At 46.6% G+C, this 27,958-nt stretch overlaps 4 protein-coding genes and 1 long non-coding RNA gene across 9 annotated transcripts in view; 3 read left to right on the top strand and 2 right to left on the bottom strand.

Moving 5' to 3' along the window:
- Positions 1 to 15,740, top strand: part of GPKOW (G-patch domain and KOW motifs) — a 54,999-nt gene extending 39,259 nt beyond the window's left edge. The window contains exon 12 of one of the 2 annotated variants that reach the window (XR_009500304.1): positions 15,419 to 15,740. The gene's annotated coding sequence lies outside the window, so the exon portion shown is untranslated. The remainder of the gene's footprint in view (positions 1 to 15,418) is intronic. The other variant, XM_059911528.1, reaches the window with a different exon arrangement.
- On the bottom strand, positions 100 to 19,226 carry LOC132357794 (uncharacterized). 2 transcript variants are annotated; one of them, XR_009500306.1, is made up of 4 exons: positions 18,995 to 19,226; positions 4,228 to 4,312; positions 332 to 457; positions 100 to 213 (listed from the first exon to the last, which is right to left on the bottom strand). It is a non-coding gene; the product is annotated as an uncharacterized LOC132357794 (long non-coding RNA). The 2 variants fall into 2 exon arrangements; XR_009500307.1 differs by lacking the exon at positions 18,995 to 19,226 and adding an exon at positions 14,415 to 14,560.
- Positions 11,037 to 11,380, bottom strand: LOC132357793 (cytochrome c oxidase subunit NDUFA4-like). The gene has a single exon (XM_059911550.1). The coding sequence runs from the start codon at positions 11,378 to 11,380 to the stop codon at positions 11,132 to 11,134; it is 249 nt and encodes an 82-aa protein (XP_059767533.1). The 3' UTR covers positions 11,037 to 11,131.
- Positions 19,227 to 19,265: 39 nt separating the features above from the next.
- WDR45 (WD repeat domain 45) lies at positions 19,266 to 24,529 on the top strand. 3 transcript variants are annotated; one of them, XM_059911537.1, is made up of 11 exons: positions 19,266 to 19,389; positions 20,836 to 20,907; positions 21,036 to 21,110; positions 21,200 to 21,304; positions 22,173 to 22,281; positions 22,405 to 22,499; positions 23,004 to 23,083; positions 23,196 to 23,404; positions 23,484 to 23,585; positions 23,669 to 23,814; positions 24,062 to 24,529. In XM_059911537.1, the coding sequence occupies exons 2-11, from the start codon at positions 20,853 to 20,855 to the stop codon at positions 24,169 to 24,171; spliced, it is 1,086 nt and encodes a 361-aa protein (XP_059767520.1). In that variant the 5' UTR covers positions 19,266 to 19,389; positions 20,836 to 20,852; the 3' UTR covers positions 24,172 to 24,529. The 3 variants fall into 3 exon arrangements, with proteins under 3 accessions (XP_059767520.1, XP_059767522.1, XP_059767521.1); XM_059911538.1 differs by having other exon boundaries at positions 19,267 to 19,389; positions 22,176 to 22,281; XM_059911539.1 differs by lacking the exons at positions 22,173 to 22,281; positions 22,405 to 22,499.
- A 97-nt stretch (positions 24,530 to 24,626) lies between these two features.
- PRAF2 (PRA1 domain family member 2) lies at positions 24,627 to 27,844 on the top strand. The gene is made up of 3 exons (XM_059911547.1): positions 24,627 to 25,180; positions 26,354 to 26,571; positions 27,005 to 27,844. The coding sequence occupies exons 1-3, from the start codon at positions 25,002 to 25,004 to the stop codon at positions 27,142 to 27,144; spliced, it is 537 nt and encodes a 178-aa protein (XP_059767530.1). The 5' UTR covers positions 24,627 to 25,001; the 3' UTR covers positions 27,145 to 27,844.
- Positions 27,845 to 27,958: the final 114 nt, after the last annotated feature.

The raw sequence follows: 27,958 nt of genomic DNA, 5'->3' as shown, positions 1-27,958 counted from the left end.
AATAAAGACAGGTTTATTTCTTTCCAATTCAGATTGTCTTTTATTTCTTCTTGCCTTTTATGCACTGACCAGAATATTCAGTACAATATAAAATAGCAGTAGTGAGAGTAGGTATCCGTCTTCTTCTTGGTTTTAGAGGGAAAGCATTCAGTCTTTCACCATTAAGTACAATGTTAGCTGCAGGGTTTTTTTTTTCCTCTCTCTCCAACATACCTGTTATTTATTAAACAAACATTTATTACCAAGCAGGCTCAATACATGCTAACCATAAACCTGTTTATAAACACAGCAAAATCCCAGCTTCCTGTCCTTCTAGGGACTCTGGGCATACCTTGAATCAAGGGTTCCCTTGAGGAAGTTAGGACAGTACTCCAGGGGCAGAGTTCTGTTACTTCGTGGTATCAGGCAACCAGTGATTCTCAAAGTGTGGACCCCAGACCAGCAGCAGCAGCATCACCTGAAAACAGGGTAGAAATGCAAATTCTCAGACTCTTCCTGGACCTAATGAATTTGACATTCGGGGGATAGGAACCAGCACTCTGTTATAATGAACCACCCAGGGGCTTATGATGTAAGCACCAGTTACAAACTGCTTTCACAGGAAAACGGCAGAAGTGGATCTGTTTCAGGGTCAAACCTTGGACAATGTCTCTAAGGACAGAGGCCATGGTCACAACTAGACTCTCATGCCTATTAATGAAAAATGCAGAAGGCTTCCAAAATAGTTTAGCCAATCCACGTATCTTTTTTTTTTCTTCCAAGGAGCTTTTATTTATTTTTTAATCTTATTGTGATGAGAACACTAAACATGAGATCTATGCTCTTAACAAATTTTAAGTATATAATACATTATTGTTGACTATAGGTATAATATTGTGTAGCAAATCTCTAGAGCTTATTAATCTTACCTAACTGAAACTTTATTCCTGTTGATTAATAACTCCCCATTTCCCCTTCTAAATCGGCCCCTGTTGACCACCATTCTAGTCTTTGATTTTATGAATTTGACTATTTTAGATACCTCATATAAGGTGTCTGGCTTATTTCACTTAGCAAAATGTCCTCGAGGTCCATTCATGTTGTTGCATATTTCAGTAATTCCTTCCTCTTTAGGGCTAAATAGTATTCTATTGTATGTACATACTACATTTTCTTTGTTTATTCTTCTTTCAAGGGACATTTAGGTTGTTTCCATACCTTGGCTATTGTGAATAGTGCAGCAATGAACATGGGAGTGCTGATATCTCTAAGAAATCCTGATTTCAATTCCTTTGGATATATACCCAGGAGTGGAATTGCTGGATCATATGGTAGTTCTATTTTTTATTTTTTTTAATTTTTTTTGGCTGCCACTGCATGCATGTGGGGATCTTAGTTCCCCAACCAGGGATCGAACCTGTGCCCCCTGCAGTGGAAGCATGAAGTCTTAACCACTGGACCACCACGGAATTCCCCCCCCCATTTTTAATTTTTTGAGGAAAATCCATTATGTTTTCTGCAGTGGCTGCACCATTTTGCATTCCTACCAACAGTGTGCAAGGGTTCCAATGTCTCCACATCCTCACCAACACATGTTGTCTCTTGGTTTTTTGATAATAGTCATCCTGACAGGTGTGAGGTGATATTTCATTGTGGTACTGATTTGCATTTCCCTGATAATTAGTGGCAATGAGTGTTTTTAATATACCTGTTACACAGATGCTCTTTATGAGGTTGAGGAAGTTATTTTCTATTCCTACTTTCCTGAGAGTTTTATCAGGAAATCATGTTTAATTTTATCAACTTCTTTTTCGGCATCCATTGAGATGATCACGTTTTTTTTTTTTTCTTTTGTTGTTTGTTAGTATGAGAAGTTACATTGATTGATTTTTTGAATGTTAAAGCAACCCTGCATTCCAGGGATAAACTCCACATGGTCATGATGTATTATCCTTATAATATATTGTTGGAATCAATTTGTTAAAATTATGTTTAGAATTTTTGTACCTGTATTCATAAGGGATATTAGTTTTCTTTTTTTGTAATGTCTATCTGATTTTGGTATCAGAGTAATGATGGTCCCATAGAATGGGCTGGGAAATATTCAAATTTTTGCAAGAATTTATGTAGAGTTGATATTATTTCTTGCTTAAATGCATGATAGAATTCATCAGTGAAAAAATTTCTTAAATTAAAAAAAAAGAATTCGACAGTGATACCATCTGGGCCTGAAGTCTTCTTTGTAGGAAGGGTTTTTGTTTCTTTGTTTTGTTTTGTTTTGTTTTTTATAAATTTATTTATTTTTTGGCTGTGTTGGGTCTTCATTGCTGCACACAGGCTTTCTCTAGTTGCGGCGAGCAGGAGCTACTCTTCATTGCGGTGCACGGACTTCTCATCGCGGTGGCTTCTCTTGTTGCGGAGCACAGGCTCTAGGCACGCAGGCTTCAGTAGTTGTGGCTCGGGGACTCTAGAGTGCAGGCTCAGTAGTTGTAGCACACGGGCTTAGTTACTCCACGGCATGTGGGATCTTCCCGGGCCAGGGCTCGAACCCATGTCCCCTGCATTGGCAGGCAGATTCTTAACCACTGTGCCACCAGGGAAGTTCCAGGAAGGGTTTTAAGTATAAAGTGTATTTATTTATTTAATATATATAAGGCTATTCAGTTTTCTATTTTTTAAAAAAATTGTGGTAAATACATATAACATAAAGTTTACCAACTTAACCATTTTAAAGTGTACAGTTAAGTGGCATTAAGTACATTCACACTGTTGTACAACCATCACCACCATCCATCTCCAGACCTTTTCATCTTGCAAAATTGAAATTCTGTACCCATTAAACAATTACTCCCCATTCTTTCCTCTCCCCAACCCCTGGCAACTATCTGTGTCTTCTTGAGTGAGCTCTGGTAATTTGTGTCTTTCAAGGAATTTGTACATTTCAGTGAAGTTGTGGAATTTATTGGCATAAAGTTGTTTATAATATTCCTTTAACCTTTTTAGTATCTGTAGAATCTGTAGTGATGTCACCTCCCATTCCTGATATTGGTAAGTTGTGTCTTCTCCCTTTTTTTTTTTTTTCCTGTAAGTCTTCATGTTTATCAGTTTTGTTGATCTCAGTCAACCAGCTTTTGGTTTCACTGATTTTCTCCACAGTTTTTCTGTTTTCTATTTTCATTGATTTCCACTTTGATCTTTATTATTTCCTTTCTTTTGCTTACCTTAGGTTTACTTTGCTTTTCTTTTTCTTTTTCTTTTTTTTTTAATTTTACACTTTATTTATTTATTTTTGGCTGTGTTGGGTCTTCGTTTCTGTGCGTGGGCTTTCTCTAGTTGTGGCGAGTGGGGGCCACTCTTCATCGCGGTGCGCGGGCCTCTCACTGTCGCAGCCTCTCTTGTTGCGGAGCACAGGCTCCAGACGCACAGGCTCAGTACTTGTGGCTCACAGGCCTAGTTGCTCCGCGGCATGTGGGATCTTCCCAGACCAGGGCTCGAACCCGTGTCCCCTGCATTGGCAGGCAGATTCTCAACCACTGCACCACCAGGGAAGCCCTGCTCTTCTTTTTCTAGTTTCTTATGGTGGAAGCTGAGATAATAGATTTTAGACCTTTCTTATTTAGTTCTTTCTTCTTTTCTAATATAGGCAGGCATTTAATGCAATAAATTCACCCCCGAATACTGCTTTAGTGGCATTGACAAATACTAATATGTTGAGTTTTCATTTTCATTCAGTTCAAAATGTTTTCTAATTTCCATTCTGACTTCTTTGATCCATGAATTATTTTGAAGTGTGTTACTTAGTTTCCAAATATTTGGAGATTTTCCAGAGATCTTCCTGTTATTAATTTCTAATTCAGTTCCATTGTGGCCAGAGAAAACAATTTGTATAACCTGAATCCTTTTGCATTTATTGCGATTAATTTTATGGCCCAGAAAATGGTCTATCTTGGTAATATAGGGAAACTGCTTCATGCTGGTGCCTTGACCTTGCATAGATCCTCATAGTTCCTGTAGGTAATGCTTAACCACAGCTGATCTATCTAGGTCTTGGCAGAAGCCTTGTGATCCTCCCAGAACATGAGAGCATGGGAAGCTTGTGAAGAACTGCTACAAGGCCATTTCCCACTCACTTTTTTATCTTCATGGGAAGCTGTCATGAGAGATTCTTATCATCTCCCAAATTCTGATGAGATACGAGGCTTTCTGTCTCACCCTTAGGGTACAGCTGCAGGGTATAAAAATGCTTACCTGCAGCATGAAATCAGCACCTCAGCAACAGGGTGTTCCACCACTTGTGTTGCAGCCATCTGGACCCTTTTGTTTCAGTATCATCCTGTGGGACAAAGGATATGGGGAACTGCTGTTGAGCCCCTCTAGTGAATTTTCATTTCAGTTATTTCATATTTATTTTCTTTACATTATTTTCATATTCTATTATTTTTTTATTTTTTATTTAATTTTATCATATTCAACTATTTTAACTCCTGAATTTGTTTTTTTTAAATTTCTATCTTTTTGTTGATATTCTCTATTTGGTGAGACACTGTTATTATACTTCCCTTTAGTTCTTTAGATATGGTTTCCTTTAGTTCTTTGAGCATATTTATGCTAGTGATTTAAAATCTTTGTCTAAGCTGCATGTAAATCAATGAAGTCAGAACACTCCCTCACACGATACACAAAAATGAACTCAAAATGGCTTAAAGGCTTAAATATAATACATGACACCATAAGACTCCTAGAAGAACATAGGCAAAAGATTCTCTGACATAAATCATAGCAATGTTTTCTTAGGTCAGTCTCCCAAGGCAATAGAAACAAAAGCAAAAATAAACAAATGAAGCCTAATCAACCTTATACACTTTTACACAGCAAAGGAAACCATAAACAAAACAAAAACACAACCTAGGGACTGGGAGAAAATATTTGCAAATGATGCTGAAACCGTGCAACTCGGATTGGGACTTGAACCCACATGCCAGGACTCGAACCCAGCCAAAACCCAGATTGGGACTTGAACTCACGTTTTTTTAACTGAGATCACACACCTGGTCTCAGGACTTAATGAAGCTCAGGTTCTTGATGTCTCATCATAGAAAGAATTCAGTGAGAGACAAAGTAATTAGGAAGTGGATTTATTTAGAGAGAAACACACTCCACAGAGTGTGGGCCATCTGAGAAGGCGAGCATAGCACCAGGGTATGGGGTTGTCAGTTTTTATAGGGGTGGGTAATTTCATAGGCTAATGAGTGGGAGGAGTATTCCAGCTATTTTGGGGAAGGGGTGGGGATTTCCAGAAATAGGGCCACCGCCCACTTTTTGACCTTTATGGTCGGCCTTGGAACTGTCATGTCACCTGTGGGTGTGTCATTTAGCTTGCGGGTGTGTTACAATGAGCATAAACTGAGGCTCAAGGTCTAGTGGAAGCCATCTTGGATCTATTTGGTTCTAATCAGTTTATGTTGTGTCCTTGGGCTATATCATTCTTTTAAAGGCTGTGCCCTGCCCCCTTCTTTCCTGTTTCATTCTCCTCTCAGAGATTTTATTCCCATATTCTTATGGGAATCAGAGAGGCAATGGTCCATCTTCTGTAACTGCTTCGAGGCTGAGTAGGGGTGTCGACCCTGCCTGTCAGGGAGTAAAAACATCTCTGGATGCCTGATCTAGGGGCCCCAGGGGCAGGACAGCTCCTTGTTTTAAGTCAGTATGGGCTGGAATCCTCGCATAGTTATCATCTTGATGTGGAACTGTTGTAACTGCTTCCATAGCCTTTCTATGAATCTCCTTGATGATGAAGCACGTTTTGTAACAGCATCAGAGTACAGAAATAACTATCTATAAATGACAAAAGACTTAAAAGGCATGGTTAAACATCTGATTACAGTGTAATTGGTAAAGAAACTTGGTTACAATAACCAGAATTACGAATGATTACATTTAACTTAACATACCAAATAACCCTAGTTAAATATTTCTCTTTGAGATACTTCAGGGGCCCTCTACAGTATCCCAAAATTAGCTGGAAATCAAAAGAACTTTAATTAAAATTTGATATTTGGGAAGTTTGTCAAAAAGTTTTCAAACACTTGGTCAAATAAGATCATAGGTCACTGTGAGACAATACTTATTCCGTAATCAAAGTGACAATAAAAGATTTCAAAGACAAATACAGAACAGATCACTTAAAAGGTAAAGAAACTTAATATCTGTTATCAAAGGCAGTTCAACATTTTAAGAAAACCTGTCCTCTTGGGACTTCACTGGTGGTGCAGTGGTATCTGCCTGCCAATGCAGGGGACACGGGTTCGATCCCTGGTCCAGGAAGATCCCACATGCTGTGGAGCAACTAAGCCCATGCACCCCAACTACTGAGCCTGCACTCTAGAGCCCACAAGCCACAACTACTGAGCCCGTGTGCCACAACTACTGAAGCCTGCGTCCCTAGAGCCCATGCTCCACAACAAAGAGAAGCCACCACAATGAGAAGCCCGTGCACCGCATCCAAGAGCAGCCCTTGCTTACCACGACTAGAGAAAGCTCGCACACAGCAATGAAGACCCAACACAGCCAAAAATAAATAAATAAATAAGCAAATTTATTTAAAAAAAAAAAGAAAACATGTCCTCTTAAAAGAGAGAAAAGCCACATTCAAGTCTTGCACCAGCTTACTTTTAAAATTCATTTACTCAATTAAATATATTCTAAACTTAGTCAATCCTGACTGTGCAAAAAACACTTTTCTCACAGTCCACTTTCCACAAACCTTTCATTACTTTCTGTAACCATCACTTTATTTTTTTGCATCCAGAAACAACCATCTGGGTTCAAGTCACAATCTGAGTTGCATGGTTTCAATGCAAGCAACAAAGGCTTAATTTCCAAAATACACAAACAGCTCATACAACTCAATAACAAAACAAAAAACAAAAAACAACTGATCAAAAAATGGGCAGAAGACCTAAATAGACATTTCTCCAAAGAAGACATACAGATGGCCAATAGGCATATGAAAAGATGCTCAATGTTGCTAATTATTAGAGAAATGCAAATCAAAACTACAATGAGGTATCACCTCACACCAGTCAAAATGGCCATCATTAAAAAGTCTACAAATGATATATACTGGAGAGGGTGTGGAGAAAAGGGAACCCTCCAACACTGTTGGTGGGAATGTAAATTGGTGCAGCCAGTATGGAAAACAGTATGGAGGATCCTTTAAAAATTAAAAATAGAGTTACCATATGATTCAGCAACACCACTCCTGGGCATATATCTGGAGAAAACTCTAATTCAAAAAGATACAGGACTTCCCTGGTGGCGCAGTGGTTAAGAGTCCGCCTGCTAATGCAGGGGACATGGGTTCGATCCCTGGTCTGGGAAGATCTCACATGCCATGGAGCAACTAAGCCCATGCGCCACAACTACTTAGTCTGCGCTCTAGAGCCTGTGAGCCACAACTACTGAGCCCGCATCCCACAACTACTGCAGCCCGCGTGCCCTAGAGCCCGCGTACCGCAACTAATGAGCCCACACGCCACAACTACTGAGCCCACACGCCACAACTACTGAAGCCCACATGCCTAGAGCCCGTGCTCCGCCACAAGAGAAGCCACTGCAATGAGAAGTCCGCGCACCGCAACTCAGAATAGCCCTCGCTCGCTGCAGCTAGAGAAAGCCCACATGCAGCAATGAAGACCCAACGCAGCCAAAAAAGAAAAAAAAGATACATGCACCCCAATGTTCATGCAGCACTATTTACAATAGCCAAGACATGGAAACAAGTTAAATGTCCATCGACAGATGAATGGATAAAGAAGATGTGGTATATATATAGAATGGAATATTACTCAGCCATAAAAAAGAGTGAAATAATGCCATTTACAGCAACATGGATGGACCTAGAGATTATCATACTAAGTGAAGGAAGTCAGACAGAGAAAGGCAAATACCATACAATATCACTTATATGTGAAATCTAAAATATGATATAAATGAACTTATTTACACAACAGTAACAGACTCACAGACATAGAAAATAAATTTATGGTTAACAAAGAGGAAAGGGGATGGGGGAGGGATAAATTAGGAGTTTGGGATTAGCAGATATATATATATATGAATATGTATATTCAGGAATTCCCTGGTGGTCCAGTGGTTGGGACTCTGTGCTTCCACTGCAGGGGGGATGGGTTTGATACCTGGTCAGGGAACTAAGATCCTGCATGCCACGAGGCACGGCCAAAAAAAAAAGAGAGAGAGAATACGTATATTCTTAATCACTTATACTGTACACCAGAAACTAACACAACATTGTAAATCAACTATACTTCAAAAAAAACCTAAAATCTTTGTCTAGTACATCCAATGTTTGGGCTTCCTTAGGGACAGTTTCTATTTCATGCTTTTTTTTGCCCTGTGTATGGTTCATACTTTCTATTTTCATTGCAATTTTAAAATCTGGATATTTTAAATAATGCAGCAGCTCTGGAATTCAGATTCTCTCCACCCCAGGCTTTATTGTTGCTGCTGTCTGTTTAGTGACTTTTCTGAACTAGTTCTGTAAAGTCTGTATTCTTTGATATGTGTGATCACCAAAGTCTCTGCTTCATTAACTTCGTGGTCAGCTAATGGTTAGAGAGAGATTTCTTTAAATGTTTTGAACCAATAAGTCTTCAACCTTTGCCTAGGGTATCTCTGTGTGTGTTGGAGCATGCTTGAACACTCCAGCAAGGTAGTTTACAACTCTGCCTTAGCAGAGTTCTCCATAGAGCTTCAAGATCACCCAGAGGTGGAAATAATGCCATTTGCAGCAACATGGATGGACCTAGAGATTATCATACTAAGTGAAGTAAGTCAGACAGAGAAAGACAAATATACAATATCGCTTATATGTGGAATCTAATTTAAAAATTATACAAATGAACTTATTTACAAAACAGAAACAGACTCACAGATCTTGAAATCAAACTTATGGTGACCAAAGGGAAAACATGGGGGGAAATGATAAATTAGGAGATTGGGATTAACATATACACACTACTATATATAAAATACATAACAAATAAGGACCTACTGTAGGGCTTCCCTGGTGGTGCAGTGGTTAAGAATCTGCCTGCCAATGCAGGGGACATGGGTTTGAGCCCTGGTCCGGGAAGATCCCACATGCCACGGAGCAACTAAGCCCGTGCACAACAACTACTGAGCCTGTGCTCTAGAGCCCGCGCACCGCAACTACTGAAGCCCGTGAGCCACAACTACTGAGCCCACGAGCCACAACTACTGAAGCCCGCGTGCCCAGAGCCCGTGCTCTGCAACAAGCAAAGCCACCGCAATGAGAAGCCTGTGCACCGCAACAGAGTAGCCCCCGCTCGCCGCAACTAGAGAAAGCCCCCGCACAGCAATGAAGACCCAACGCAGCCAAAAATAAATAAATAAATTTATTTTAAAAAACAAAAGGACCTACTGTAGAGCACAGGGAACTCTACTCAGTACTCTGTAATGGCCTATATGGGAAAAGAATCTAAAAAAGAGTGGATATATGTATAACTGATTCACTCTGCTGTACACCTGAAACTAACACAACACTGTAAATCAACTATACTCCAATAAAAAAAAATCACCCAGAGTTGAAAGCTTAGGGCCTTCTCAGCTCTTTCCTTGGCATGCTTGCAGCCCTGCACTTGCACATGCATATGGCCTTCCAGATTCCCAGAAATATGTCAGAGCTTTTCAAGGTCCCTCTGGATATCTTATTCCCAGTTTTTCATGATTGTTGGTCAACTTCTTGTTTGCTCCAGCTGTTATCACCACCTCGGGCAGCTGTGATGTTAAACAGTTGTCACCAATTATTTTTTAAAAGGATATTTGACCTGAGAGAGCTCTGAATCAGGTCAAATAAAGACAAGCCCTATAAGTGAGGGTTTCCAAGGAACTGCTATACAGGTCAAGAATGACAATTTTCTTGGCCTCACACCCATTAGGATGGTTACTATAAAAAAAAAAGAAAGAAAAGAAGTGTTGGTTGGGATATGGAGAAAATTAGAACCTTTGTGCACTACTGGTAGGAATATAAAATGGCGCAGCTGCTATGGAAAACAATATTGCAGTTCCCCCCAAAATTAAAAAAACGATTACCATATCATCCAGCAATTCCACTTCTGGACAAATATCTAAATTAATTGAAAGCACAGTATCAAAGAGACTTTGCACACCCATGTTCATAGCAGCATTATTCCCAATAGCCAAAAGGTGGAAGCAATCCAAGTGTCCATTGATAAATGAATTGATAAGCAAAATGTGATATATTCATACAATAGAATATTATTCAGCCTTTAAAGGGAAGGAAATTCTGACACATGCTTCAACGCGGATGAACCTTGAGGATGTTATGCTAAGTGAAATAAGCCAGTCATAAGAAAACAAATACTGTATGATTCCACTTATATGAGGTATCTAAAGGAGTCAAATTGGGACTTCACCGGTGGTCCAGTGGTTAAGAATTGGTCTTGCAATGCAGGGGACACTGGTTCGATCCCTGGTCAGGGAACTAAGATCCCACATGCCAGGGGGCAACTAAGCCCGTGCACCACAACTAGAGAGCCCACGTGCTGCAACTACAGAGCCCACATGCTCTGGAGCCCACGTGCCATAACTAGAGAGAAGCCCGTGCGCTGCAATGAAAGATCCCACGTGCCTCAACTAAGACCCAATACAGCCAAAAAATAAATAAATAAATAAAATAAAGGAGTCAAATTCATAGAAACAAAGTAGAAAGGTGGTTGCCAGGGGCTGGGGGAGGGGGAAATGGGGAGATGTTTAATGGGTCTAGAGTTTCAGTTTTTTTTTTCAAGTTTCAGACTATTTATTAATCAGTGTAAACCCCAACACAATACACCAACATGATTTCGTGCATTTATTTATTTATTTTTTACTTTTTGGCCGCACCACGCAGCATGTGGGATCTTAGTTCCCCGACCAGGGATCGAACCGGCGCCCCCTGCAGTGGAAGTGCAAAGTCTTAACCTCTGGACCACCAGGGAAGTCCCTGATTTCGTGCATTTAGAGGGGAAATGTTTCCTGGTTAAGTGGGAAATTGTGCGGATGGCTTCTGGAAGACCTTCATTCTAAGCAGCTTTATAGTGAAACATTTCATTTAGAAGTCTGGACCTTCTTTCTTCAATTTGCTGTAATCTACATTTACTGAGTAGAACTTGTACTGATCATTGGGACCCAGTTTGTTCCAGGGTTCTGGGTTACTCTTTCTGTCCCAACTGACATCTGTATTGAACAATGCCAGGCGCAAGACATACAGTGTAGCTCCAGTACCTCCCGCTTCAATAAATATGAAGAGGGGGATCAAGCTAGGATGCTTCTTGGCCTGACTGATGATTTGGCGGAGCATGGTTGTGACGGAAGCCTCGAGTCCAGATGGAGAGAACAATAAACTTGCAAGGCCCGGGACTAAACAGTCTCCGCACCGAGTAGAGTTTCAGTTTTGCAAGATGAAAAAGTTCTGGAGATCTGTTTCACAACAGTGTGAATATTCTTAACACTCCTGAACTGTACATTCAAAAATGGTTAAAGGGCTTCCCTGGTGGCGCAGTGGTTGAGAATCTGCCTGCTAATGCAGGGGACACGAGTTCGAGCCCTGGTCTGGGAAGATCCCACATGCCGCGGAGCAGCTGGGCCCGTGAGCCACAATTACTGAGCCTGCGTGTCTGGAGCCTGTGCTCCGCAACAAGAGAGGCCGCGATAGTGAGAGGCCCACGCACAGCGATGAAGAGTGGCTCCCACTTGCCACAACTAGAGAAAGCCCTCGCACAGAAACGAAGACCCAACATAGCCATAAATTAAAAATAAATAAATAAATAAAAATTTAAAAAAAAAAAAAAAAAAAAATGGTTAAGGTGGTAAATTTTATGTTATGTATATTTTGTTACAATTAAAAGTACATGGACACCTACTATGTGCCTGGCATTCTGGTTCATCTTTGTACACCCAGTGCGTGCATATCATGAGTGCTCCTCATCTTCCCTCTCAGCAACATTTTTCTTTTTAATTAATTAATTAATTTATTTATTTATTTTTGGCTGCGTTGGGTCTTCATTGCAGCGAGTGGGGGCTACTCTTCGTTGTGGTGTGCAGGCTTCTCATTGCAGTGGCTTCTCTTGTTGAGGAGCACGGGCTCTAGGCGGGCGGGCTTCAGTAGTTGTGGCTCGCAGGCTCTAGAGCACAGGCTCAGTAGTTGTTGTGCACAGGCTTAGCTGCTCCACGGCATGTGGGATCTTCCCAGACCAGGGCTCGAACCCATGTGCCCTGCATTGGCAGGCAGGTTCTTAACCACTGCACCACCAGGGAAGCCCTACAGTAGGTCCTTATTTGTTTCCGTGCAAGGGCTTTCTCTAGTTGCGGCAAGCGGGGGCCACTCTTCATCGCGGTGCGCGGGCCTCTCACTATCGCGGCCTCTCTTGTTGCGGAGCACAGGCTCCAGACGCGCAGGCTCAGTAGTTGTGGCTCACGGGCCTAGTTGCTCTGCGGCATGTGGGATCTTCCCAGACCAGGGCTCAAACCCATGTCCCCTGTATTGGCAGGCAGGTTCTTAACCACTGCACCACCAGGGAATTCCTCCCTGTCAGCAACATTTGACTCCCTTCTTGAAATGCCTTTTCTCTTTACTTCCAGAAATCCTTTCTTGGTTCTGTTCCCGCCTCACTGGCTGCTCCTACTCAATCTTTTGCCAGTTCCTCCTCTTTCCCCTGACCTTTGTACCTTGGAAATGCTTCGGGGCTTAGGCTTCTAACCTCCCCACCTACTTTCACTTCCTAGGTGATCTCCTCTGTCTCCTGACTTTAAATGACTTTGATATACTGATGCCTCCTAAATTTGTTATCTCCAGCCTGTACCTCACTCCTGACTTTCAGTTATATCCAATCACCTACCCAACATCTCTATATGATATTTCATACGCATTTCAGAGTTCACAAAAATAATACAAAACTCCCAATTCCCCCTCTTAATCTGTTCCTCCAGCTGACTCTCAGCTTACCTAAAACCTTCTGAGTCATTCTTAACTTCTATCTTCCACACATCCTATATCTAACCCATCAACATATCCCTGCAGCTCTACCTTCAAAATAATTCCAGAATACATCTTATCTCCTCCACTGCCCAGTGTCCCAACCACCAAAAACCATTGCCTGGCTTACTGAAATAGCCTCCTAACTGCCCTCCTTGCTTTCCCTTCTCCTGCTCCCTGCCTTAGTCCACACACAGAAGCCAGTGCTATTTTGAAAAGGCAAGTCTGGTCGTGTCTCTCTCCTGTGCTCCAAACCCTCCAAATGGCTCCCTATCCCACTCAGAATAGTAGTCAAAGCATTTTTTTTTAATGAATTGTATATTTATTTGGTTCAACAAACATGTTCTTGAGCATCTACTAAGTATTAGGTTTGATGAGGGGCACTGGGGATACATAACATCTGCCCTTGGAGAAGTCTCAAGCATAGCAAGTCAACTCTGTACCTTGTAACATTGTGGGGGGGTGCAGAGCACTATGGGGGAGGAATTTTTAATACAACTTTTATATTAGGAAAGACTCTCAAGAAAGTATAATGCAAAAACTAAGCCTTCAGGAATTGGTACAAGTTATACAGAGGATGTGGCCAAGGGATGGTAGGGAACAACAGAGGGATGTGAGAAGGTTACTCAGGTTGGGGAAACCACATGTTCACAATTAGCCAAAGCATTTTAAATGGCCTACAGGCCCTGCATATTCTTCCCCCCATCCACCCCTCTGTGACTCATCTGCTCAAGCTGCACTGATATCCTTGTTGTTCCTTCTGCCCAGAATGCACTTCCCCCAAATTTCCACAGGGTTCATTCCCGCACTCCCTTCAGGTTTCTGCTCCAATGTCACCTTATCACAGAAGTTTCTTTGATCATCCCACATAAGATAGCAACCTCCTACCCTTACCTCAACCCTTCCTATCTCCTAATCCATCTTATCTCTAATTTATATATAAATATAAATATATGTATATTCATTCATTCATCACCTTTCTCCTCCAAGGACACTGCTCTGTTTACTGTTTGATTCCCCAAATTTAGCACAGTGTGCCTGGTGCGTTGGAGGCACTCAATATATATTGGATAAATGAATGAATGAATGTTCAATAATTAGTTGTTAAATGAAGGAGATTAGTATGCTACTTTTCAAGACATCAGGGCAAAACTTAAACAATTTCTCAATCTACAAACAATCCATTTTCCAGGATGCATTAGAGAAAATTAATTCATTGAGTCACGTCCACAAAAGAAGGTGAAATGCTCCAAGGAGCAATTCTAATATTAAAGTTGACCCAACCGGGTCTGAGCAGAGCCATGCTTAACTTCAAGATTTATGTCTTGAGAAAGATTTTTACTGAGACATAGATACTTACAACTCATTCCCACAAATCTGGAATGCCTAAACGTTCACCCAAGTTTGGATTTCTTCCACAGGTTACTCGGTCATTAGATCTTGGTCCTTTTCAACTCTGACACCCTTCCTCATGACAACTTTGTATGACAGGCATGTGCATCATTCTTCCTTCTCTGGTGACAGTCCTATTAATATACAGCATTAAGTGAACACCCAGACCACTGGTTTGAAAAGCAAACTAAAAAGGATTTAAAGACTTAGGAACCCATCTTAATTCAAATAAGATGTTAAGTCCTAGGGACTCCCCTGGTGGTCCAGTGGTTAAGACTCCGCGCTTCCAATGCAGGGGGTGCGGGTTCGACCCCTGGTCGGGGAACTGAGATCCTGCATGCTGCGCAGCCTGGCCAAAAATTAAAAAAAAAAAAAAAAAAAAAGACGTTAAGTCCTATTTGCTCCAGGAAAAAAGGTGAGGTAAAACACTCATTGTGGAGGTGAAGGTGGGGTGATACTTCTATAACCAGAAGTTATAACAGCACCAGGAAGGTTGAAGGTCAATTATACTTCAAAAACAAACTAATAGAAAAAGAGATCAGATTTGTATTTACCAGAGGTGTGGGTGGAGGAGTGGGAACTGGATGAAGACAGTCAAAAGGTACAAATTTCCAGGTATAAGATAAATAAGTACTAGGAATGTAATGTACAACATGATAAATATAATTAACACTGCTGTATGTTATATATAAAAGAGAGTAAATCCTAAGAGGATCACAAGGAAAAATTTTTTTTCTATTTCCTTAATTTTGTATCTATATGGAATGATGAATGTTCACTAAACTTATTGTGATAATCATTTCATGATGTATGTAAGTCAAGTCATTACGCTGTACACTTCAAACTTATTCTGTGCTGTAAGTTGATTATATCTCAATAAAATTGGAAGAAAAAATAAACAAAAAAGATTTTCTCTGTATCATTGGTTTGGAGCAGTTTTATAACAATGTGCCTTTGTTTGTTTGTTTTTAGGCCTCACCACGTGACTTGTGGGATTTTAGTTCCCCAACCCGGGCCCTTGGCAGTGAGAGCACAGAGTCCTAACCACTTGACGGCCAGGGAATTCCCACAATGTGCCTTTGTGTAGTATTTTTCATCTACTTTTTGCTGGTGTTCATTGAACTTCTTGGATCTGTGAGTTTATATTTTTTATTAATTTTGGAAAGTTTTAGGACTTTACTTCTTCACATACTTTTTCTGTCCCCCTTCCTCTCCTTTGGGGATTCTATTTCCTGCATATTAGGCCACATGAAATTGTCCCACAGCTCATTTATGCTTTTTTCTATTTTCAGTTTTGGGGGATTCTTTCTTCCTCTGTTCCATTTTCTTAGTTTCTACTGCTATGATTTAAACTACTGATGTTTTTCTTCTGCAATGTCTAGTCATTAATCCCATCTGGTGTATTTTTCATCTTTAGAATTTCATTTTGGGTACTTATATATCTTCCATGTCTCTGCTCAACTTTTTTAACATATGGAGTGTAGCTTTAATAACTTTTTTAGCATCATTCTCTCCTAATTCTAATATCTGTGTCCATTCTGTGTTAGTTTCCATTGATTGATCATTATGGTTCGTGTTTTCCTGCTTAAAAAAAAACAACACTCTTTTATTGAGATATAATTCACGTACCACACAATACACCATTTAAAGTGTACAGTTAGGACTTTCCTCGTGGCGCAGTGGTTAAGAATCCGCCTGCCAATGCAGGGGACATGGGTTCGATCCCTGGTCCAGGAAGATCCCACGTGCCGCGGAGCAACTAAGCCCGTGCACCACAACTACTGAGCCCGTGCTCTAGAGCCCACAAGCCACAACTACTGAGCCCATGTGCCACAACTACTGAAGCCCACGCACCTAGAACCCATGCTCCACAACAAGAGAAGCCACCGCAATGAGAAGCCCATGCACCACGACGAAAAGCAGCCCTCGCTCGCTGCAGGTAGAGAAAACCCGCGCATATCAACAAAGACCCAACGCAGCCAAAAATAAAATAAATTCATAAAAAAAATAAAGTGTACAGTTAAATGGTTTTTTTTAGTATACTTACAGAGTTCTGCAACCATTACCACAATCAGTTTTAGAACATTTTCAACACCCCAAAAAGCAATCCCATACCCCTTAGCAGTCATTGCCTTTTTTTCCCCAGTCACCTTCCTCTCCCACCCCACCAGCCCTAGGCAACCACTAATCTACTTTCTCTCTCTGTGGACTTGCCTATTCTGGACATTGTCTATAAATGGGATCATACAATATGCAGTCCTTTGTGACTGGCTCCTTTCACTTAGCATACGTTTTTGTTTGGATAACAGACATTGTGAATTTTACCTTAGGTGCTAGGGTTTTATTATTAGTATTCCTATAAATCTTCCTGATCTTTGTACTGAGATAGTTAAGTTACTTGGAAACAATTTGATCTTTCAGGGTCTTCCTTTTATGATTTGTTAATTGGGTCTGCACTGGTACTAAGTCTAGGGCTAATTATTCCCCACAACCTTCCTGTGTATTCTGTGCCCTGTGAATTACGTTTTTCCAATTGACCTATATGCCAGGCCTTGTTCTAATCCAGTTGGATGGTTCTTTCCCTGGACTTGGGTAGTTTCTTCATATGCACGCACTTATCAGTATTCTGCTGAATATTCAAGGGGGACTCTTTGCAGATCTCTGTGGTTCTCTCTCTGTGAAGCTCTCTCCTGATATTCTGTCCTTCGAACTCTAGCTGCCCTTGTCTCTCTGGATTATTTCAATTTAGGGAGGCCACCAGGCTCTGCCTTCTCCCCTTTCTGTGCCACAGCATGAGAACTCTCCAAGTGGTAACTTGGGGCAGTTTGGGACTCATCTTCTTTCCCATTTCTCAGGGATCACTGTCCTTCACTGTCTGATGTGTATGCCTTGAAAACCATTGTTTCATGTATTCTGCCTTTTGGGAGGGCAGTGGTTGGTTGTTTCATGTGAGAGGACAAATTTGGTCCCTGTTACTCCATCTTGACTAAAAGTGCATGAGCCAGGGGTTGTATTTGTGACACCACTTGGACAGTGGGACCAACAGAACTTGCCAGTGACAAAGAAGGAGAATCAAGCATGATATATCTGCTCTTTGGCTTGAGTGACAAACTGGGTGTTATGGTGCCATTGGTTAAGATGAGGGAGACAGGAGGGTGGTTGAGCCAGGGAAATTCAAGAGATCTGTTTGGATGCGTTAAATCTGAGATGCCTTATGAGACATCCACGTGAACACATCAAACAGGCCATAGCATATGAGTCTGGTGTTCAGGAAAGAGGTCTAGGCTAGAGGCCTAAATCAGTGGATCTTCCAAATATTTGCAATAATTAAGGCTATGAGACAACATGAAGTCACCTAGGGAGAGAATACTGACTACAAAAGTAAGGCGGCCAGGATCATACCTAAGGATACCACAGTATTTGGAAATTGGGTAAAGATGGAGGAGTAGCCAGAGATATAGGAGAAAACTAAGAGAGTGAGAGCAAGAAACTGTGGAATATGCTGGGTGGTTACAGGAAGGGGTAGAGAAGTGACTGCTGGTTTGGGAAGATTGTTACTCATCAGTGATCTGGTTAAGAGCAGTCTCAGAGACATGGAAGTGACAAAAGCCAAACTGAATTAAGTTAAATATGCTCTGGGAATTCCCTGGTGGTCCAGTGGTTAGGACTCGGCCCTCTCACTGCCGAGGGTCCAGGTTCAATCCCGGGTTGGGTAACTAAGATCCCATGCTGTGGCCAAAAAAAAAAAAAAAAAAAAAAAGTTAAATGTGCTCTGGGATGTGAGGAAGTAGAGACCGAAGAAAGCCAGAAGATTGGCTTTGCTGAGGAGCACAGCAATGGAGTCACGCCTAGGGTAGTACACGGGGACAAAATTCACAAGTAAATATGTCTGTGGATGTTGACAACACAGTACATCAAACAACCTAGATGGCCATCAGTAGGGGAACAGCTGAACAGTTATACATTTATTCCACGGAATACCATGAATCAATTAAAATGGATGAATAAAACAGATGTCTATTATATATTAATAATTTTTAAAGCATCAAAACAATATTTGAAAAAAAGTAAAGGATGGGTGGATTGTGTCAATATCAACTCTGTGATACTTAGTGTCACAACTGTGTCAACATTCTGAGTGTAGTATTTTACTATACAACATGTTACCTTCAGGGGGCAGTGTTAAAGCACATGGGATTTCTCTGTATTATTTCTCAAAACTACACGTGAGTCCACATCTCAAAATTTATAAGTTGAATACAAAAATATTTCCAGTATGTACACAATTGGGGTCTTTTTTCCTCCCACAGTGAACACTTATACCTCTTGCCATCAAAAATACTTTTTCACTTTGTAAATAAAACGAAGCATGGGTGGGGTGGGGAATCCCATCCTGGCTTCCCCTGGCTATGGGGATAGACTCAGCTTTGAAGGTCTCCAGGCCCACCCCCGCCTCGAGGCCCACCCCCGCCTCGAGGCTCCCCGGTCGCCTCCCTAGAAGTCTGGGAGAACTACAAATAGCTAACAGGGGCGGCCCCTCTAGCCCACCTCGGAGGTCCAAGTCTTGTTAGCCCAGAAGGTAACGCCGCTAGCTCTCCTAGTAGGATCGAGTTAAGGAATTCTCGCCCTTTTCCGCTCAGCGAGGGGAAGGCTCTCTCTCCCCCACCCGTCCTCGGTTCCTTCAGACAGTCATGCCCTGGCGGAGCGTCCTCTGCTCGCCGCGCTCCCTCTCTCTGCTCCACCAGAGACCCAGAAGCTGGTTTTGGAGGACTGCAGCCGCGCTTTCCGGCGAGGATGAGCCATTTCCGGTCACAGACTCCCTCCCCCGGAAGTAAGGCCTGATGTAAACACCGGAGTGAGGCGTCAAGGCACGGGAGGTCAGAAAGCCGTGCCGCGGGCGGCACCGAGAGCTTGGGCCAGGATCGGGGACGCGCAGAGGTCAGGTCAGTGCAGGCGGCAGGGAGCTGGGGCATGGCCCAAGAATTGGTTGCGGTCTGGGGGACGGTCTGGGGTCTTCTGAGCAAGGGTCTTGGTGGATGGGGGGTATCTAGGACAGGGATCTTGAGTAGGTGCTGGCACTGGAAGGAGTATGAGGGTGGTCTTGGACATAAGTGGTGGGAGCGATGTGTGAGGCATCCCTGGGCAGGGTTCCTGGGTGGCAAATGTCTTTGGAATGGGGGTCCCAAAAAAGGGATCTTGGAAGGTGGGGCTGTCCAAAGAATGGGTCTTTGGGGGTGAGGCGGTCCGGTGGAGGTGGTACAGGGGGGAAGGGAGGACGTTTGGAGAGTGGGAAGGGGTGTGCCTGGGCAAAGGTTTTGCGGAGATGGGGGTTTGAAGGGAGTATGGGGACTCTGGGACAAGAATATTAGGGGGGGTCCAGGGCAGGCGTCTTGCAGGGGGGATTGAGTTGTCCCAGGTAGGGGTTTTGGGAAGTGTGTGTCCTGGGCAAGGGTTTTGAGGGGTTAGGGGTGCCCTGGAACAGGGTCTTGGGGAGGCGATAGGGGGTCTGGAGGAGGAACCTTAGGGGGATGCAATTCCTGGGGGTACGTCCAAGCCAACCCATGTCAGAGTCAGGGACAGCAGAACACATGGAAGGGTATGTCCCAGGGGTGGGGGATTTGGAGTGATAAGGGAATCCTGAGGTAGGGTCTTTAGGGCATACAGGGGTCTGGGGGAAGGTCCAGGTTGTCCATGGTTGGACGGAAGTTAGCATGTCATGAGAAGGGGTTGTGTGGAGGTGGGAATGGAATCCTGAAGGGATTTCAGGAAGCCTGTGAGGAAGGAAGGTGTGAGAGAGCTCTGGAGTGGTAGAATAGGTTGGAGTAGAAGGACGTGGCGGGGGAGCTCCTGTGAGCGGTGGACCAACCATAGCAGGTCTCAGGGCCAGGTCAGGGAGGTGCAGGAAGAAGTGGATGTTTGAGCCCCCTTTCCCCATTTATTGACAGGCAGACTTAGGTGCTGGGTCCAGGTGTAAAGATGAGAAGTGGGTAGGGGGTGGTTCCAGGCCATGTTGGGCACTGGGGCCAGGATTGGCTGAGGGTAGAGAGGAGGTATCACTGGGATACCCCCTACCCCATTATCTCTTGATAAGCAGTCAGTCAGGGAAGGAGTAAGGAGGAGGTGGGGGAGTCCAGGTCAGGGTAGGCCGGGAGAGCTGGGGTCAACCAAGTGTAAGAAGATGTGAATGTTCCTGTCCATGCTCTTTGGGGTCTTGGGAGCTTAGAGTGGGGACCCTAGGATTCTCCCCCTGATTTTGTCTTCTTTGCAGTCCTGCTGGGGTTAGGTAGCAGAGTGGGAGGAGGAAGAAGAAATCAGTTGGGGACAGGAGTTCTAGGACTCAGAGAACAGACCCCAGGACTCTTCCCAACCCTACCCCCATTTGTGTCCAGGGAAGCAATCCTGGACCATGACTCAGCAGCCACTTCGAGGAGTGACCAGTCTGCGTTTCAACCAAGACCAAAGTGAGAGAGGCTTGTGCCTGTGCCCTTTTGGGAGGGAGGGAGGGAGAGAATGGCCAGAGGTGGGTGTTAAGCCCCTAGCTTCCCACCTGGGCATCCTTTGAGGCAGCCCGGATTCCTCCCGTCCCCAGGCTGCTTTTGCTGCGCTATGGAGACAGGTGTGCGCATCTACAACGTGGAGCCGTTGATGGAGAAGGGGCATCTGGGTGAGCTGTCGGTGGGGGAGGGGCAATGGGCAGAAGGGATGGGCTGGGCATTGGCACCCACCCCTACTGACATCCTGGTCCTTGTCCAGACCATGAGCAGGTGGGCAGCATGGGCCTGGTGGAAATGCTGCACCGCTCCAACCTGCTGGCCCTGGTGGGCGGTGGTAGCAGCCCCAAGTTCTCAGAGATCTCAGGTAAGTGTCCTCATCCGGTCACCCTTGGCCCAGATTCCCCGGAATCCTGGCCTCCCGGAGGCTCTGGCAAATGAAGATGTCAGAGTAACTCAGAGTCACACAGTGAGGCCTACAGCTTACAAGTCCTGGATCTTATCGCTTGAGAAGCTTGGTGTTTTGTCTTCATTTAACAAACGCTTGTTGAATGCCTCCTGTATGCCATGTCCTTACCTATGGAGCGCTTGCTGTGAGCCTGGTGCTGTTGTAACCACTTTACATGTATTAACTCATTTAATCCTCACAGTAACTCTGTGTGGTAGGAAGTATCATCATCCCCATTTTTGCAGATGAAGAAACTGAGGCCCAAAGGGGTTAAGTGATTTATCCAAGGTCACACAACTAATAGGTTTTAAAATCTTGGGGCTGTCTCCCCAATGCCCTCTTGCTTTGAGTCTCAAGCACCATCTTATTTTAAGGGCTTTTGTTGATCCCACTGGGACATGGCAAAAGATGCCCTAGGATTCCTCACAGAAATCTTCTGGGGGGTATGAGCTGGGACCCTGGAGGCAGAAATAGTTACTGATGAGAAGTTACAGGCCTGGGTGTGAGTCCCTGCTTGGTTGCTGATGGGTTGTGAGGTCCTTGCCTAGATAGAAAACCCCTTCAAGCCTCAGCTTCCTCATCTGTAAATGAGTATAACGGTTCTAGAACCTGTCTTCTCAGGAATCACATCTACAAGTGCTCATGCTGTGTGAGGTCATATTGGGTGTTAGCAAAAGGTTAAGCAGCAAGTGGGTTGAGGTCCCATGGGGAGTAGGGGTAGGTCTTGTGTCACCAGGGCTGCCCCTCACCCTAAACCTTGGCCCCGACAACACACCCACGTGCCCAGCAGTGCTGATCTGGGACGATGCCCGGGAGGGCAAGGACTCCAAGGACAAGCTGGTGCTGGAGTTCACCTTCACCAAGCCAGTGCTGGCTGTGCGCATGCGCCATGACAAGTGAGCCTGAGGTGGGCTGGGGGTGGGGGAGGTCGGAGGTCCCCACAGCAGGCTAGAGGGTTAGTCCTGCATGGGCACCCTGCCCTCCTCTCACGACCATCCTGTGTTGTGTGATGCCCACAGAATCGTGATCGTGCTGAAGAACCGCATCTATGTGTACTCCTTCCCCGACAATCCCCGAAAGCTGTTTGAGTTTGACACCCGGGACAACCCCAAGGGTGAGAGGACCCAGAGATGCAGGTGTAGTGGCAGGAGGCAGTGGATGGGGCAGAGGGGCAGAAATGAAGAGAGACAGAAAGAGGCACACAGAGAGTAACTGGGAAAGAGAGGCAGGGAGAGATTCTTTGTATAAAGATGCTCCAATGGGCTGAGATGCCCACATTCCCAATCTATCCATTTTCCCATCCTTAGCCAGTTCTCTCTCTCTACTCTCGGCCCCGCCTCACCCCTGGCTACCTCAGATAGCAGAGCAGAAAGGCTCATTAAGGACATTAATGGGTATGCCAGGGATTCCTAGGCCTCCTGGGGCTGCCAGAGCTGCATAGGGAGGCAGGGAATCTGCCTTGATGGTGGGGAGCACACCTGAGGGCAAGCCCCCTGTGGGTTCTGTGGGTAACATGTATCATGGAAGGTTGAAGTCCGGCCCTTATCCAGCTCTGTCCATCCTGAGACCCTGCCTGGCCCTGACGTCCTCTTTACCAGCTCACCGCCCCCCACCCTAGGGCTCTGTGACCTCTGCCCCAGCCTGGAGAAACAACTGCTAGTGTTCCCAGGACACAAGTGCGGGAGCCTGCAACTTGTGGTGAGCTGTCCAGTGGGCAGGGGTGGGTAGGTGGGCTGGCTCTCCCTGTGGACTCTTGGCAACTTACCTCCTTACCACCTACCCCAAGCCCAAACTGCTCCTTCTATCATAGGACCTGGCAAGCACAAAGCCCGGCACCTCATCTGCTCCGTTTACCATCAATGCACATCAGAGCGACGTGGCCTGCGTGTCTCTGAACCAGCCAGGCACGGTAGTGGCCTCAGCCTCTCAGAAGGGCACCCTTATTCGCCTTTTTGACACGCAGTCCAAGGAGAAGCTGGTGGAGCTGCGCCGAGGCACTGACCCCGCTACCCTCTACTGGTGAGCACAGGGTATGCGTGGTGGGCTCCTGACCCCACACCACATGACACGTGGGCGTCACTGCTGCTCTGTCTTTCAGCATCAACTTCAGCCATGATTCTTCCTTCCTGTGTGCATCCAGTGATAAGGGCACAGTCCATATCTTTGCTCTCAAGGATACCCGCCTCAACCGCCGCTCTGCGTGAGTGCCTCCTGCCCCACCCTGCCTCACCCCCATCCCCCTGCCCATATATCACACCTGGGCTTAGCCAGTGTTGCCTGCAGGCTGGCTCGCGTGGGCAAGGTGGGGCCTATGATTGGGCAGTATGTGGACTCTCAGTGGAGCCTGGCGAGCTTCACCGTGCCTGCTGAGTCAGCCTGCATCTGTGCTTTTGGTCGCAACACTTCCAAGAATGTCAACTCTGTCATTGGTGAGTGGGAATAGCCCTTGACTGGGGGGTACTGCATGGGCGAAGGCCTACAAATTGGACCTGAAAGAATTTTAGGGCATGGGAGGCCTGAGGGAGCCAAACGGGTGGTTCACTTCCACCATCACTAAGGGAGATGGCACGTGGGCAAAGACCTGGAGATAGACCCTGGGCCACGGGACACCTGAGAGGACTGGAGTGTGTGGCTTTGGCAGCATCTAACCTTTTCCAATCCTCCCCCCTCCTCCAGCCATCTGTGTAGATGGGACCTTCCACAAATATGTCTTCACTCCCGATGGAAACTGCAACAGAGAGGCTTTCGATGTGTACCTTGACATCTGTGATGATGATGACTTTTAAGGACCCTGTGGGTTGTGCTAGGGACCTGCAGTGGCAGACTGCAAAGCCTGTGCGGGGGTGGGAGTGCTGTGGAAGCCACCAGCCAGCAAACATTAATGGAGCAGGTGCCCACTTTCCACTCTTAAGAGCAATGCCTGAACAGCTCAGTCGCCCCAAGCACTTCTTGATGACTGTGTGCCCACAGAGCCAGGCCAGGGACTCAGAGAGACAGCGGCCCCCCTGGGGCTCCCAGCCTGGAGAAGACTGCTAGGGACCCAGAGTGGGTGCCCTAATTCCAACCTGTGGGGAGTGTTAAAAGACTTACCAGAAAGAGACGATCTCTGATATGATGAATATGAATAAAAGGCCCCTAATAGTATTTATGGCTGGACCTCGGGAGTGGGGCCTGGAGGAGATGAGGCTGAAAAAGCCCTGCAGGAGTTTCCTGGAAAGGTGTGAACCTCTTGGACCCTGACAGGAAGGAAGTGGGATCCTGCTCGGGTCCTTCTGACAGTCTCTGCATGTCCTCTAATGTCTGGCCACTGTGTGCCAGAGCCGCCAGCACCGCCCAGAACCGTCCCCATGGCGCCCCCGCCTGGGGGTGGACGGGAATGCCTTGCCCCGCGGCGGAGACTTAATTTCCCAGCGGCCCCTGCTACCTTACAGTTCCGGCGTGTTGTTGGTATTTTCGGTCACGTGCGCTGCTGCCTCTGCGCAGTCCACTAGGTCGTAAGGGTAGCGGTTGCAGGGCCCAGACTCCATTTCCCGGTGTGCCCCACGGTGGCGCGGTGTAGAACGGGTGTTGTAGTCCGGCCGCTCCTCTGACTGGTCCAGCTACATCGACCGGCAGGATGTCGGAGGTGCGGCTGCCACCGTTACGCGCCCTGGACGACTTCGTTCTGGGGTCGGCGCGTCTGGCGGCCCCGGATCCACGCGACCCGCAGCGATGGTGCCACCGCGTCATCAACAACCTTCTCTACTATCAAACCAACTACCTTATCTGCTTCGGCCTCGGTCTCGCTCTGGCCGGGTGAGGGAGGGAGGGAGGGAGGCGCAGGTTGGCCGGGGGCGCCCGCTGGGCATGGAGGGTGGACCCGCGGGATTGTGAGGGGGCTGCAAGACCTTGAAGGGCGAATTCAGTAGAGTGTGAAACTGAAGGGAAAACTGGGAGACAGAAGGCCTGGAAGAGGAATCTGAAAGGGTTGGCCTTATGCAAAGGGTGGGTTTAGGGGCAGGTTGGGATGGGGGGGTCGGCTGGAGTGGGTCCTGCGGGGGTAGGGGGAAGTGTGGACCTGAAGATAAGGAGGGCCCGAAAGTGGGACACGACTGTGCCTGAGGGGTGATGGGGCCAGATTAAGATGGCCTTGGAGGACTTACGACAGGGACAGGACGTGGTCAAGTTGAAGGGTGGACTTGTGGAGGATCTGGGCTTGGAGAGGGGCCTGGTTATAATTGGAATGCTCCAGGAGCAGGTACCTGTTGGGGAACTTGAGTCTAGAGGGAGGACCCGGGGATGGAAGGCCTGAGACCAGGGAGGGATGGAGAACCTGGAAGAGGGACTTGGGCAGGACTGGAAGTTAAGAGTGGCACTGAAAGCCTGGAAGGGGTTCTAGTAATGAGGGAGGAATCTATAGGAAATGGGAACCTGGAGGGGGAATTTGAAGGGGAGGAAGTCTGGAAGGGACTCTGGGCCTGGGGAGAGGGAAACGTATGGAAACAGAAGGACTGGAAGAGGAATTTGCAAGGGATGGGCCTTTGCAAAGAGTGGGTTTGGGGGCACGTTGGGTTGGGGGGGCCGGCTGGAGTGGGTCCTGCAGGGGTAGGGTCGGAAGGAAAGAGCAGGGAAAGGCTGTGAACCCTGGGGCCTAGCGGGATGGGAGGGCCTGAAGCAGGAGATCTCAGGAAGATGGGACTGTAGGATTGACAGAAAGAAATGAGGGTCCACAGGGTCCACAGGCTCCAGGGGAGCCCAGGGCTCCTGGGAGTTGGAATCCCTGAAGGGTGGACCTGTTGGAGACAGGGCTGACGGGAGTATTTGCCGGGCTGGAGGGTCCGGAGCGGGAGCGGGAGCGGGGGCGGGGGGTGGGGGTGGGAACCAAAGCTCTCGGGGCACGGACTCTGGTGGACGGTGGTCTGGGAGGCACGGGGGCCAGGCGGCCCTCTCCCCGCCTGCCCGGCTAGCTTAGTTCCATTGTCCCCGCAGGTACGTGCGCCCGCTGCACACCCTCCTAAGCGCGCTGGTAGTGGCGGTGGCCCTTGGCATGCTGGTGTGGGCGGCTGAGACTCGAGCAGCCGTGCGCCGCTGCCGTCGCAGCCACCCAGCCGCCTGCCTGGCCGCAGTGCTTGCCCTCGGCCTCCTCGTTCTCTGGGCCGCGGGCGGCGCTTACACCTTCCTGCTCAGCATCGCCGGGCCCGTGCTTCGTGAGTCTCCACTACCCTGAGATGGCCGGGAAGACGGCCAGCGCTCGCAAACGGCACCAGGCCCGCCCTACCCTGGTTCCTGGGCTGAGAGGGGGCTGGGACACCCGGCGGGCAAGGCCACACCTCCTTTACAAAGCGCCTTCCCTGGCTTTGCTCCCCTCCCTGGGAACGCCCCTCTTACAACCGCCCTTCTGGGCGTCACTGCTAGTATGAAGTGCCTTCCACCGGCCACGTCCCCATTACTGGGCACCCTCCCTGGCCACGCCCCTGTTGCGAAGCGCATTACTCCGCCACACTAGCAGGGTTCAGAGGCGTCCTGGCTACTGACCACGCCATTGGTCTGCCTGTGCTCCAGTTCCCTTCGCTGGGCCCCCATTAGCTAAAGGCTGATGTCCCATCCCACTGACCCCACTCCTCTCGGTATTGCCCACAGTGATCCTGGTGCACGCGTCACTGCGCCTGCGCAACCTCAAGAACAAGATTGAGAACCAGATCGAGAGCATTGGTCTCAAGCGGACGCCAATGGGGTTGCTGCTGGAGGCGCTGGGACAAGAACAGGAGGCTGGATCCTAGGGCCCTGGGATCTGTACCCAAGACATGGAGAATGCCATCCCCACCCTGGCCCAGACCCAGAGCCCTTTCCCAGTCCTTAAAATAGGAGCCCCTGCCCAGTTCAAAAAACAGGACAACTGCAACCCTTCCCCCAGGTCCCAAACTGGGATATTCCCTCATCCCCAGCCCCCCAGTTTAGGAAACCAGAGTCTCCCCAGCCCTGAACTTGGGAACCAGAGACACCCACATCCAGCCCAAAACTGGGGCTTGGAGACCAGAGCATCCATGGCCAACCTCCAACTCTGGGCCCAGAGACACTGCCCCCCAACCCCAATCTGGGACCCACCTATCTCCCGTGCTCAGCCCCAAAGCTGGGGACTGGGACCAAGGCATTCTCAGATCTTGAACCCTGGACCAAGGCTTTTCCAGACCCCACCCCAGCTTTGAACCCAGGATCCAAGTGTTCTCAGCCCCCATCTGGGTGGAGGACTCAGGTATCCTGACCCAGTTGAACCCTTGGTCCCAGGTGACCCCAACATTCACCAGTCCCACTTGCCTCCCTCCAGCTCTGCTTAGGGATTCTGCCACTCCCCAGCCCACCCCCCACAAAGTTCCACAGTGACAAGGACCAAGGGGTGGGATGGGGTGGGGTGGGGTGGGGGTAGCCCTGACCAGGAATGGGGCATATATATCAGTGTTGCTACAACAATAAAGGCTGTTGCATTGCTCAAGCCAATTTGGGCCTCCTGGGTAAAGTCTGTGTGTTTCAATGGCCCGAAGTGACCTGCTTTTCAATTCTACTAGAGACTTTCTGACTGGGTCTCTGTCAAATATG

This window comes from Balaenoptera ricei, chromosome X (genome assembly GCF_028023285.1).
Source record: "Balaenoptera ricei isolate mBalRic1 chromosome X, mBalRic1.hap2, whole genome shotgun sequence".
Classification (NCBI taxonomy): domain Eukaryota; kingdom Metazoa; phylum Chordata; class Mammalia; order Artiodactyla; family Balaenopteridae; genus Balaenoptera; species Balaenoptera ricei.
This window is presented reverse-complemented; position numbering and strand designations above follow the sequence as displayed.